This window comes from Oncorhynchus mykiss, chromosome 9 (assembly GCF_013265735.2).
Source record: "Oncorhynchus mykiss isolate Arlee chromosome 9, USDA_OmykA_1.1, whole genome shotgun sequence".
Taxonomy (NCBI): Eukaryota; Metazoa; Chordata; class Actinopteri; order Salmoniformes; family Salmonidae; genus Oncorhynchus; species Oncorhynchus mykiss.
The window spans coordinates 6,314,950-6,327,573 of NC_048573.1; the positions used below are offsets into that span (position 1 = coordinate 6,314,950).

Genomic DNA, 12,624 nt, shown 5'->3' on the forward strand with positions numbered 1-12,624 from the left:
GGAGCCCATGAACATAGGGTAGCTACAGTTACTGTTATTTGTGGTCATACACATTGTTTTGAGTTAATTATCTGAGTGGGGTAGGGTGTTCCATGTATATTACAGTACAAGGGTAGGGTCATGTGAAAATATTTTTTATGTTGGGGAGGGGGCTGCATTTTTTTAATGACACCTTGATTCGGACCAGCCCCTTGATAGTGGAAGTGTAGTTTAGTAGGATGGAGGATCCTATAGCTGTACGGATCTGTAACTGCTACAGTGTAGTTTAGTAGGATGGAGGATCCTATAGCTGTATGGATCTGTAACTGCTACAGTGTAGTTTAGTAGGATGGAGGCTCTATAGCTGTATGGATCTGTAACTGCTACAGTGTAGTTTAGTAGGATGGAGGCTCTATAGCTGTATGGATCTGTAACTGCTACAGTGTAGTTTAGTAGGATGGAGGATCTATAGCTGTATGGATCTGTAACTGCTACAGTGTAGTTTAGTAGGATGGAGGCTCATATAGCTGTACGGATCTGTAACTGCTACAGTGTAGTTTAGTAGGATGGAGGATCCTATAGCTGTATGGATCTGTAACTGCTACAGTGTAGTTTAGTAGGATGGAGGCTCTATAGCTGTATGGATCTGTAACTGCTACAGTGTAGTTTAGTAGGATGGAGGCTCTATAGCTGTATGGATCTGTAACTGCTACAGTGTAGTTTAGTAGGATGGAGGATCTATAGCTGTATGGATCTGTAACTGCTACAGTGTAGTTTAGTAGGATGGAGGCTCATATAGCTGTATGGATCTGTAACTGCTACAGTGTAGTTTAGTAGGATGGAGGATCTATAGCTGTATGGATCTGTAACTGCTACAGTGTAGTTTAGTAGGATGGAGGCTCATATAGCTGTATGGATCTGTAACTGCTACAGTGTAGTTTAGTAGGATGGAGGCTCTATAGCTGTATGGATCTGTAACTGCTACAGTGTAGTTTAGTAGGATGGAGGCTCCTATAGCTGTATGGATTCATTCGAATTTCTTGCCGCGTTCTGTGAAATGTAGTTGAGCCGGAAACTTTCTTCATGCCTACTTTATTCCGGGGGATTTTTTTGTGTGCCGTACCCTCAAGCCGGAAGTTGTTGGTATCCATCAAATATTTCATACGTAGCTAACTAACTGAATTGATGATTTATCGCCCATCTAATTGGGGTGCATTTATAACTAATGCCTTCCCCAAAGAGTCATAAATGAAGAAATTGGTGCCTCACAAGACCTAATACTAGTAACGACGTTATTCCCGGTAAGTGCCCATAGATGGCTAACGACGGTGGCTAACTACCTCTAAACCTGGCTAACGGGCTAGGTAGCTGGTTAGCAATTGCTCCCTGGCTTTCCAGCAAACAAGAATACATAGATAGTAGCTAGCTAGCTAACCGAAAATGTAACGTTGGCTAGCTAATAACACAGCGAGACATCATAGTTACCTTTCGCTTATTTCGCCGTCTCATGAGTCAGTGGCCAGTTTACTAATGACAACAAAGCAATTGGCTAAGCAGAAACAAACTAATAATTGGTTTGCGTGTCTAGTGGTTAGCTTGTGTATTTCTTCTGACAAATTGGTTTTCTGTCCAATGTTGTGTGTGTGTGTGTGTAGCCGGCGGGTTGCCATGGCTACTAGGATGAAGTTAAAACTGAAGACTGTGTTTGTCCTCTACTTCATGGTCTCACTTATGGGCCTCATCTACGCTCTCATGCAGCTTGGTAAGACTGTCTATCTCTCCTTTCATTGTCTTCTCTTTCCTCGTCACCTTTACTTGTATCCTGTCCGCATCTCTCTTGGTTCCTTTCCCCTTTCTCCTCTGTGTCTCCTCTCCTTTGTTATCACTGACAGTCCTATGAAGTGCTCTTAGATCAGTAGTCTCACAGGAATGTATCACAAATCGTTATTGAGACAATTGTTGTTTGGTGAACATAGTCCTAACCAGAGCAATACCTTTACAAATAAGATGTATAAATATATGGCTTTGGTCCTAACTAACCTTTACTTCCATGAGATGTAGTGCACTGAATAGGAGACAGGAATTGGGCTGCATTTCAATTGACTGAATGGGAGACAGGAATTGGGCAGCATTTCAATTGCTCTGAATAGGAGACAGGAATTGGGCTGCATTTCAATTGACTGAATGGGAGACAGGAATTGGGCAGCATTTCAATTGCACTGAATAGGAGACAGGAATTGGGCTGCATTTCAATTGACTGAATAGGAGACAGGAATTGGGCTGCATTTCAATTGCACTGAATAGGAGACAGGAATTGGGCTGCATTTCAATTGACTGAATGGGAGACAGGAATTGGGCTGCATTTCAATTGCACTGAATAGGAGACAGGAATTGGGCTGCATTTCAATTGACTGAATAGGAGACAGGAATTGGGCTGCATTTCAATTGACTGAATAGGAGACAGGAATTGGGCTGCATTTCAATTGCACTGAATAGGAGACAGGAATTGGGCTGCATTTCAATTGACTGAATAGGAGACAGGAATTGGGCTGCATTTCAATTGCACTGAATAGGAGACAGGAATTGGGCTGCATTTCAATTGACTGAATGGGAGACAGGAATTGGGCTGCATTTCAATTGACTGAATAGGAGACAGGAATTGGGCTGCATTTCAATTGCACTGAATAGGAGACAGGAATTGGGCTGCATTTCAATTGACTGAATGGGAGACAGGAATTGGGCTGCATTTCAATTGACTGAATGGGAGACAGGAATTGGGCTGCATTTCAATTGACACCTTAACTGACTGTGTAACCTGTTTCTGTCCTCAGGCCAGCGCTGTGACTGTGCAGAGCATGACATGCCCAAGGACCGTACTATCTCTCGTCTGCGGGGGGAACTGCATCGGCTGCAGGAGCAGATGAGGAAGGCTGAGCCCACCAAACTCCCCCATAAACTAGCAGTGAAACCGGCCCAACCCACCATCTACATCATCACACCAACCTACACCAGGTAGGAAGATGGACAGAGGGAGAGACACACACTTTCTCTACCGCCTGTTGTCTCTTCCCTCTCTCTTTCCTTTCCTTGCTCCATCTCTAACATTCTCTCCATCCCTTTCTCTAGGTTTGTCCAGAAAGCAGAGTTAACCCGGCTTGCCCAGACGTTCCTCCATGTCCCTCAGCTCCACTGGATCCTGGTGGAAGACTCTCCCCATAAAACTCCTCTGGTCTCTGGGTTCCTGGCCTCCAGCGGCCTGGCCTACACACACCTCCACACCCCCACACCACGCGACCGCAAACTACAGGAGGTGGGTTCAGATCCGGTCGCTGACCAGGCACACTATTTTGCATGTCAGTCGTCTGCCAGATCTCACAATGCCTAGATAGCTAACTGCATTATATAAAGAAATCTGATGCACATCCTTATTTACTCACTTCCAAACTCCTACAGGATCTACATTTTAAATTAAAACAAAGAATTAAAAATATTACCAAATTGATTGATGGATTTATCATTTGATTTATTGATTGGTCATTCTCCCAGGGTGACCCTAGCTGGTTGAAACCCCGCGGGGCGGAGCAGAGAAACGAGGGGCTGCGGTGGCTGAGAGAGGACAGGAGGGGGCAGCCTGGAGCAGACACACAGCTGGGGGTGGTCTACTTCGCTGACGATGACAACACATACAGCCTACAGCTCTTTGAGGAGGTAGGAGACAGACACACAGGATCTGACGTCTTGTAGCTCTTCAACCATGGGGGCTGTGCCAGCTAATTGCCCAAAATATTCTGATTTAACTTCCTCTTTTCAAGAAATAGACTTGGTATGGTATAAAAGTATAAAAGTTTAGCTTTCAAAATGAACCACAAAATTATATTATTTTTTTTTACCCCTTTATTCTCCCCAATTTTGTGGAATCCAATTGGTAGTTACAGTCTTGTCTCATCGCTGCAACTCCCGTACGGGCTCAAGAGAGGCGAAGGTCGAGAGCCCTGCTTCCTCCGAAACACAACCCAACCAAGCCGCACTGCTTCTTGACACAATTCCCGTTTAACCCGGAAGAAAGCCACACCAATGTGTCGGAGGAAACACCGTACACCTGCCGACCGCGTCAGCGACAGAAGTCGCAATGGGACAAGAAACATCCCTGCCGGCCCAACCCACCCTTAACCTGGACGATGCTGGGCCAATTGTGCGGTTCGCGGCCGGCTGCGACAGAGCCTGGACTCGAACCAGGATTTCTAGTGGCCACTCGGGATGCCATGAACCACAAAATTAAGAACTATATTTAACTGTTATATATCACCCACTGGTGTATTGCATTCTTGTGACTAGTTTAAAACTTGTCTGTAACATCTCTAGATGTGTGGTACCCAGCGTGTGTCTAACATCTCTCTCTCTAGATGTGTGGTACCCAGCGTGTGTCTAACATCTCTCTCTCTCTAGATGCGTGGTACCCAGCGTGTGTCTAACATCTCTCTCTAGATGCGTGGTACCCAGTGTGTGTCTAACATCTCTCTCTCTAGATGTGTGGTACCCAGCGTGTGTCTAACATCTCTCTCTAGATGTGTGGTACCCAGCGTGTGTCTAACATCTCTCTCTCTAGATGCGTGGTACCCAGCGTGTGTCTAACATCTCTCTCTAGATGCGTGGTACCCAGTGTGTGTCTAACATCTCTCTCTCTAGATGTGTGGTACCCAGCGTGTTGTTTAACATCTCTCTCTCTAGATGCGTGGTACCCAGCGTGTGTCTAACATCTCTCTCTCTAGATGTGTGGTACCCAGCGTGTGTCTAACATCTCTCTCTCTAGATGCGTGGTACCCAGCGTGTGTCTGTGTGGCCAGTCGGCCTGGTGGGAGGGATGAGATATGAGAGACCTGTGGTCGAGGGGGGGAAGGTTGTACGCTTCCATACTGGCTGGCGCCCCAGCCGCCCCTTCCCATTGGACATGGCTGGCTTCGCCGTGTCGCTCAAGCTGGTGATAGCCAATCAGGACGCATGTTTTGACGGCGACGCACCGATGGGGTTCTTGGAAAGCAGCTTCCTGCAGGGATTGGTTACCATGGACGAACTGGAACCTAAGGCGGAGAATTGTACAAAGGTGTGTGTGTGTTGGGTGGGGGGTTGGGTGGGGGGGTGGTTGCTAAAGATAGAAGAGTGGTGTTGAACCGGTGATGTTTTTAGTGTAGGGGGGTTGTTGATGGTGTAGGGGGGATGTTTAAACGTTGTATGTGTGTGTGTGTGTGTGTGTGTGATTGACAGGTGTTGGTGTGGCACACGCGGACAGAGAAGCCCAAGATGAAACGAGAGGAAGCGCTTCAGAAACAAGGCCTGGGGTCTGATACTGCTGTAGAGGTGTGAGGACAACACACACACACACACACACACACCTACAACTACACACACCCACTACATCTGCTTTAAAACTTTCCATGCGTCTGAAAAAGGCTCCCTGTATAGTGCAATACTTTTGTCCAGAGCCCTATGGGTCTCTAGCTGTAAGGGTACACTTAATGGGTCTCTAGCTGTAAGGGTTCACTTAATGGGTCTCTAGCTGTACGGGTTCACTTAATGGGTCTCTAGCTGTACGGGTTCACTTAATGGGTCTCTAGCTGTACGGGTTCACTTAATGGGTCTCTAGCTGTAAGGGTACACTTAATGGGTCTCTAGCTGTACGGGTACACTTAATGGGTCTCTAGCTGTACGGGTTCACTTAATGGGTCTCTAGCTGTACGGGTTCACTTAATGGGTCTCTAGCTGTAAGGGTACACTTAATGGGTCTCTAGCTGTACGGGTTCACTTAATGGGTCTCTAGCTGTAAGGGTACACTTAATGGGTCTCTAGCTGTAAGGGTTCACTTAATGGGTCTCTAGCTGTACGGGTTCACTTAATGGGTCTCTAGCTGTACGGGTTCACTTAATGGGTCTCTAGCTGTAAGGGTACACTTAATGGGTCTCTAGCTGTAAGGGTTCACTTAATGGGTCTCTAGCTGTACGGGTTCACTTAATGGGTCTCTAGCTGTACGGGTTCACTTAATGGGTCTCTAGCTGTACGGGTTCACTTAATGGGTCCCTTTTTTTCAATTTTAGCCTAAAATGACATACCCAAATCTAACTGCCTGTAACTCAGGCCCTGAAGCAAGGATATGCATTTTCTTGGTACCATTTGAAAGGAAACACTTTGAAGTTTGTAGGAATGTAGGAGAATATAACACATTAGATCTGGTAAAAGAAAATACAAAGAAGGGAAAAAAAACGTTTTTTTTTTTGTACCATCATCTTTGAAATGCAAGAGAAAGGCCATAATATATTATTCCAGCACAGGTGCAGTTTAGATATTGGCCACTAGATGGCAGTGTATGTGCAAAGTTTAAGTCTGATTGCATTTCCGTTCAAAATTTTGTATCAAGACTGCCCAAATGTGCCTAATTTGTTTATTAATAACTTTTCATGTTCAAAACTGTGCACTCTCGTCAAAACAATAGCATGGTATTCTTTCACTGTAATAGCTACTGTAAATTGGACAGTGCAGTTAGATTAACAAGAATTTAAGCTTTCTGCCAATATCAGATATGTCTATGTCCTGGGAAATGTTCTTGTTACATTAGACCTCATGCTAATCACATTAGCCTACGTTAGCTCAACCGTCCCGCAGGGGACCGGTCTCTCGAGCTGTAAGGGTCCCCCCCCCCCCGCCCCCACACATTTAGGATTTTGCCCTAGCAGTACGCAGCTGATTTTTTAAATAACCAACTCATCACTAAGCTTTGCTTATTTGAATCCGCTGTGTAGACGTTAGGGCAAAAACCAAAAGGTGCACCCAGGGAAGGGGGTGGGTTGGGAACCCTGTTCCGGCTAGCTGTACTATGCTGATGCTGTATATGGAACTAACAAGATATTCTTAGTGGTACCCTATCCTCCTATATGTGTTTACAGAATAGGGTGGCATTTAGGATGCAGACACAGTGTACATAATGTAAGATATTATCTGAAGACTGTTTTTAAGACCAGTCAACCTATTTAAATGTGTCGTAACTGTGAATGTGTTTTGTTTGTGTGTGTAGTTCCAGTCAAGAGTTTGGACACACCTACTCATTCAAGGTTTAATTATTATTATTATTATTTATATATATATATATTTTTTACAGTTTTCTACACTGTAGAATAATAGTGAAGACATCAAAACTACGAAATGACACATATGGAATCATGTAGTTGGCCCAAAAAAATTAAATAATTCTAAATATATTTTAGATTCTTCAAAGTAGCCACCCTTTGCCTTGATGACAGCTTTGCACACTCTTGGCATTCTCTCAACCAGCTTCATGAGGTAGTCACCTGGAATGCATTTCAATTAACAGGTGTGTCTTGTTAAAAGTTAACCTGTGGAATTTCTTTCCTTTAAAGTGTTTGAGCCAGTCAGTTGTGTTGTTGACAAGGTAAGGGTGGTATACAGCAGATGGCCCTATTTGGTAAAAGACCAAGTCCATATTATGGCAAGAACCGCTCAAATAAGCAAAGAGAAATGACAGTCAATCATTCTTTTTTAAGACATGAAGGTCAGTCAATCTGGAAAATTTCAATAACTTTGAAGGTTTTTTGATTCACGCAGCCAAAATAAATGCTTCAGAGTTCAAGTAACAGACACATTAACTGTTCAGAGGAGACTGCGTGAATCAGGCCTTCATGGTCAAATTGCTGCAAAGAAACCTCTACTAAAGGACACTAATAATAAGAAGAAACATGAGCAATGGACATTAGACCAGTGGAAATCTATCCTTTGGTCTGAGTCCAAATTTCAGATTTTTGGTTCCAACCGCCATGTCTTTGTGAGACGCAGAGTAGGTGAACGGATCTCTGCATGTGTGGTTCCCACCATGAAGCTTGGAGGAGGATGTGTTGAGGTGTCTGGGACAATTTTCTGGTGACACGGTCAGTGATTTATTTAGAATTCAAGTCACACTTAACCAGCATGGCTACCACAGCATTCTGCAGCGATATGGCATCGCATCTGGTTTGGGCTTAGTGGGACTATCGTTTGTTTTTCAACAGGACAATGACCCAACACACCTCCAGGCTTTGTAAGGGCTATTTTACCAAGAAAGAGAGTGATGGAGTGCTGCATCAGATGACCTGACCTCCACAATCACCCGACCTCAACCCAATTGAGATGGTTTGGGATGAGTTGGACGGACTGCAGAGTGAAGGAAAAGCAGCATATGTGGGAACTCCTTCGAGACTGTTGGAAAACCATTCCAGGTGAAACTGGTTGAGAGAATTCCAAGAGTGTGCAAAGCTGTCAAAGGGCGGTTACTTTGAAGAATCTCAAATATATCATATTTTGATTTGTTTAACACTTTATTTGGTTACTACATGATTCCATATGTATTATTTCATAGTGTTGATGTCTTCACTATTATTCTACAATGTAGAAAATAGTAAAAAATAAAGAACAACCCTTGAATGAGTAGGTGTGTCCAAGCTTTTGACTGGTACTGTATGTGTGTGTGTGTGTGTGTGAGTGAGTACTAGGGTAGCAGAATTCTGGGAACTTTCCCCAGGTTTTCTAGAAGTCCCAGTTGGAAGATAACCGAGCACGAGTCGGGAACAAGCATGAAATCTGGAATTTTCCAACCAGGATTTTCTGGAAAACCGTAGTTTAGCCACCATGTGTGTATTAGTAGAGTACTTGGCAGTAGATAATGATACTAAGTGGTTGAGTGTACTGTGCTGCCTGTTGAATCTGTCTGTAAGAACGTTATTAAGTGCAGCCCAAATGGCATCCTAGTCCCTTTTTATAGTGCACTACTTTTGACTATGGTCTATAGGGCTCTCCAAAGTAGTGCACATATATACAATATATAGGTTGTCATTTGGGAAGCATTCTCAGTATTATGTGGCCGTTGTCTTAATTGTCCCTGCCTTGAAAATAAATACATTATTTAATCAGGAAAATAAACATTTTGTTGTTTTGTGAAATTCTTCTTGCCGTTTTTGTCTTCTTCAGAGGAATTTCAGTAAATGACCGTGTCTGGCTTTTATCCAGTTTCACCGAACGGAGGCATTTGATTAGGCTAGTGTCAGCGACTTTGAAAGACACACTAACCCACACGTTCTCAGTGTGACTCCCATTTATAGAGAATAAAGGCTAGGTAGTGACAACGATGAGCTGTCACATTGAAGACTGAAGAAGCCAGTGAGAGAATCTACAGTCTTAACTTTTGTCTTTCGTAAAAATAAAAATTATTTTGGCGCCGAGCCGTCACCGTGGCGACGAGCTGTCTGCTGGAGGGCAACTTTCCTCGTCTGTGTGTCAACTTTGTCTCTGACTGCCTTCATTACCATGCTTGTCTCTCTTCCTGTGTCTTTGGCATAGTAAGGACCTATCTTTAACACACAGTAGTCACACAGTCTGTATGACCATGATGTTAAAACCCTGTTCCTTGAGTCCCAAATGGTGGCCCCCTATTTACTATATACAGTGAGCTCCAAAATTATTGGGACGGTGACACATGTTTGTTGTTGGTTTGGCTCTGTACTCCAGCATTTTTTTATTTGAAATGATACAATGACTGAGGTTAAAGTGTAGACCGTCAGTTTTAATTTGAGGGTATTTTAGTGAGTAGTGATGAATGAGAAAGTTAGACGCACAAATATCACACCCCGAAAACATGCTAACCTCTCACCATTACAATAACAGTGGGGGTTAGCATACCCCCAAGACATGCTACATGCTAACCTCTCACCATTAAAATAACAGGGGGGGTTAGCATAGCCCCAAGACATTTTATTCTCTCACCATTACAATAACAGCCCCCCTGTTATTGTAATGGTGAGAGAATAAAATGTCTTGGGGCTATGCTAACCCCCAAGACATGCTAACCTCTCACCATTACAATAATGGGGGGTTAGCACACCCCCAAGACATGCTAACCTCTCACCATTACAATAATGGGGGGTTAGCACACCCCCAAGACATGCTAACCTCTCACCATTACAATAATGGGGGGTTAGCATACCCCCAAGACATGCTAACCTCTCACCATTACAATAACAGTGGAGGTTAGCATACCCCCAAGACATGCTAACCTCTCACATTACAATAATGGGGGGTTGCATATAAGTGTAACTTCATCACCTCACGTGCATCGCACAATAGAGACTGACCAATAGAATGCTATGGATTCACCAGCTCTCACTTTCTCCCGTTGTGCTGTTTACAAACAAACACCTGACTGTCTCAACTGTTCTGGGGAACTACGGTAAGCTTCATAATTTGAAATACCGTGACAGGAAAAATGCAACCTGCTTTACCTCCTAAGACAGGGCTCTCCAACCCTGATACCTGGAGAGCCACCCTGCTGTAGGTTTTCGCTCCAAGCCCAGTTGTAACTAACCTGATTCAGTTTATCAACCAGCTAATTATTAGAATCAGGTGAGCTAGATTAGGGTCGGTAGCTCTCCAGGAACAGGGTTGGAGAGCCCTGTCCTAAGGTACTGTATTGCACAAGTTCACTGCAGGTAATAACTTAAAAAGTAGCTACAAATATTGAAATGTATTGAAAAACTATAAAGAAATAGTTTTGACGGTATTGAAAATTGATCCCAATGGATTTTTCTAAATATACGGTATACGGCCCAAGCCTAGTATGAAATTTGTGCGTCAAACTTTCTCACTCATCATTATTCACAATTCATTCAGGATTATCCATAATCGTGGTAGTGTTTAGAAACACTCTCTTCTTATTTACAATAAAAGTGACTCCAAAATGTTAAAATACATTATTTACCTTTAATTTAAAATGGGCACAAAATAATCTGAAACACAACAAAAACAAACAGAAAATAGATCCCAAAAAAATGTGTAGAATCACAATCTTGATGTAGTCATTGAGTGTATATGGAAATATATGGAAAATATAAATCAAAACTGGATGGTGTAGAGATAGATGGGAGGGGTTGAGGGTAGCTGAAGGATGGCAGTAAAAACAAGATAACTCATGTAAAATATACTGTGTCTGTAAAATGTATATAGTGTGTATAAACTGGAAGTAGAAGCCTAAGTGTTGTTGTCCATTAGTTTACTCCGATTAGGAGAGGGGTGGCAGGGTTAGGGGAAAATAATCAAGTAAAATATATTGAAAAACAATTATATACATTATATTGAAAATTGGAAATGGTGCAGACAATGACATTGATGGAAGCCGCAATATATTTGCTATGTTGAAACTGACCCCCCCCCCCCCCCCCCAAAAAAAAAGAATGCTGTAATTTCTAAACGGTCCACCCGATAACGAGTAAAATACCCTAAAATTAAAGCTGACAGTCTGCACCTTAACCTCATAATCATTGTACTATTTCAGTGCTGGAGTAAAGACCCAGAACAACAAATGGAGCTAAAATGGGCCCATAGGGTTCAGGTTCAAAAGTAGTGAACTATGTAGGGTACAGGTTGCCATTTGGAACATAAACTGTAACTGGTGACTTAGTCTCTTCCTGTGTTCCGAAACCCTAATTGTCCTATAGCTTCTGAACACAGCTGGGTCTTTGATTGACAGCTGTTCCGCCCACTACGGTGGGAGTGTATAGTGATTATGACCATATATGGAATTTCAATCCTCTCTCTCTCTCCTACTTCCCCTGAGGTGTGGGTGCATTGTCAGGTGAGTAATCAGACTAGTGGCCATGAATCAGATGACACACACACGGTTTGGTCCTGTGATTCACACACGACATGTTGGATCACAGTCAGTGGCACACCACATCCTAACAGAGCAAGGCCATGCTGCCTCGTGCGTGTGGTAGATGTGGTAGAGACAAAGGGATAGGGGAATTATCTGAGTGGTAAAAAACCTGGGATGAAGAAAAACTCAGTGCTCACACCCTTGTTTACATCCCAAACACACACACACACCACATTCCTTTGGAAACCAAAGGAGCGACACGCGTACTATTCAAATAACTATTGTATATGAAATTACAAGTTTGTATTGTACCCTCACAACAGACAAAACTGATACTCACACAGACTAAACTGACCCCCACAACAAACCAAACTGACCCCCACAACAGACCCTCACAACAGACAAAACTGATACTCACAACAGACCAAACTGACCCTCACAACAGACCCTCACAACAGACCAAACTGACCCCCACAACAGACCAAACTGACCCCCACAACAGACCAAACTGACCCCCACAACAGACCAAACTGACCCTCACAACAGACAAAACTGATACTCACAACAGACCAAACTGACCCTCACAACAGACCCTCACAACAGACCAAACTGACCCTCACACAGACTAAACTGACCCCCACAACAGACCAAACTGACCCCCACAACAGACCAAACTGACCCCCACAACAGACCAAACTGACCCTCACAACAGACAAAACTGATACTCACAACAGACAAAACTGATACTCACAACAGACCAAACTGACCCTCACAACAGACCAAACTGACCCTCACAACAGACCAAACTGACCCTCACAACAGACCAAACTGACTCTCACACAGACCAAACTGACACTCACAACAGACCAAACTGACACTCACACAGACCAAACTGACCCTCACACAGACCAAACTGACCCTCACACAGACCAAACTGACCCTCACAACAGACCAAACTGACC

At 43.6% G+C, this 12,624-nt stretch overlaps 1 protein-coding gene across 2 annotated transcripts; it reads left to right on the forward strand.

Moving 5' to 3' along the window:
• Positions 1 to 1,084: 1,084 nt before the first annotated feature.
• Positions 1,085 to 6,209, forward strand: b3gat3 (beta-1,3-glucuronyltransferase 3 (glucuronosyltransferase I)). Of its 2 annotated transcripts, XM_036987187.1 has the most exons (7): positions 1,085 to 1,280; positions 1,635 to 1,741; positions 2,811 to 2,991; positions 3,106 to 3,289; positions 3,526 to 3,687; positions 4,790 to 5,080; positions 5,242 to 6,209. In XM_036987187.1, the coding sequence occupies exons 2-7, from the start codon at positions 1,648 to 1,650 to the stop codon at positions 5,338 to 5,340; spliced, it is 1,011 nt and encodes a 336-aa protein (XP_036843082.1). In that variant the 5' UTR covers positions 1,085 to 1,280; positions 1,635 to 1,647; the 3' UTR covers positions 5,341 to 6,209. The 2 variants fall into 2 exon arrangements, with proteins under 2 accessions (XP_036843082.1, XP_036843083.1); XM_036987188.1 differs by lacking the exon at positions 1,635 to 1,741 and having other exon boundaries at positions 1,099 to 1,280; positions 5,242 to 5,384.
• The last annotated feature ends 6,415 nt before the right edge of the window (positions 6,210 to 12,624 follow it).

What these genes read in the sequence shown, in the direction of transcription:
- b3gat3 (XM_036987187.1), top strand. Translation starts at nt 1,648, where the DNA reads ATGGCTACTAGGATGAAGTTAAAACTGAAGACTGTGTTTGTCCTCTAC. An exon ending in GCGACCGCAAACTACAGGAG is followed by an intron (nt 3,290 to 3,525) that starts GTGGGTTCAGAT and finishes TCATTCTCCCAG; the next exon opens with GGTGACCCTAGCTGGTTGAA. An exon ending in AGGCGGAGAATTGTACAAAG is followed by an intron (nt 5,081 to 5,241) that starts GTGTGTGTGTGT and finishes TGTGATTGACAG; the next exon opens with GTGTTGGTGTGGCACACGCG.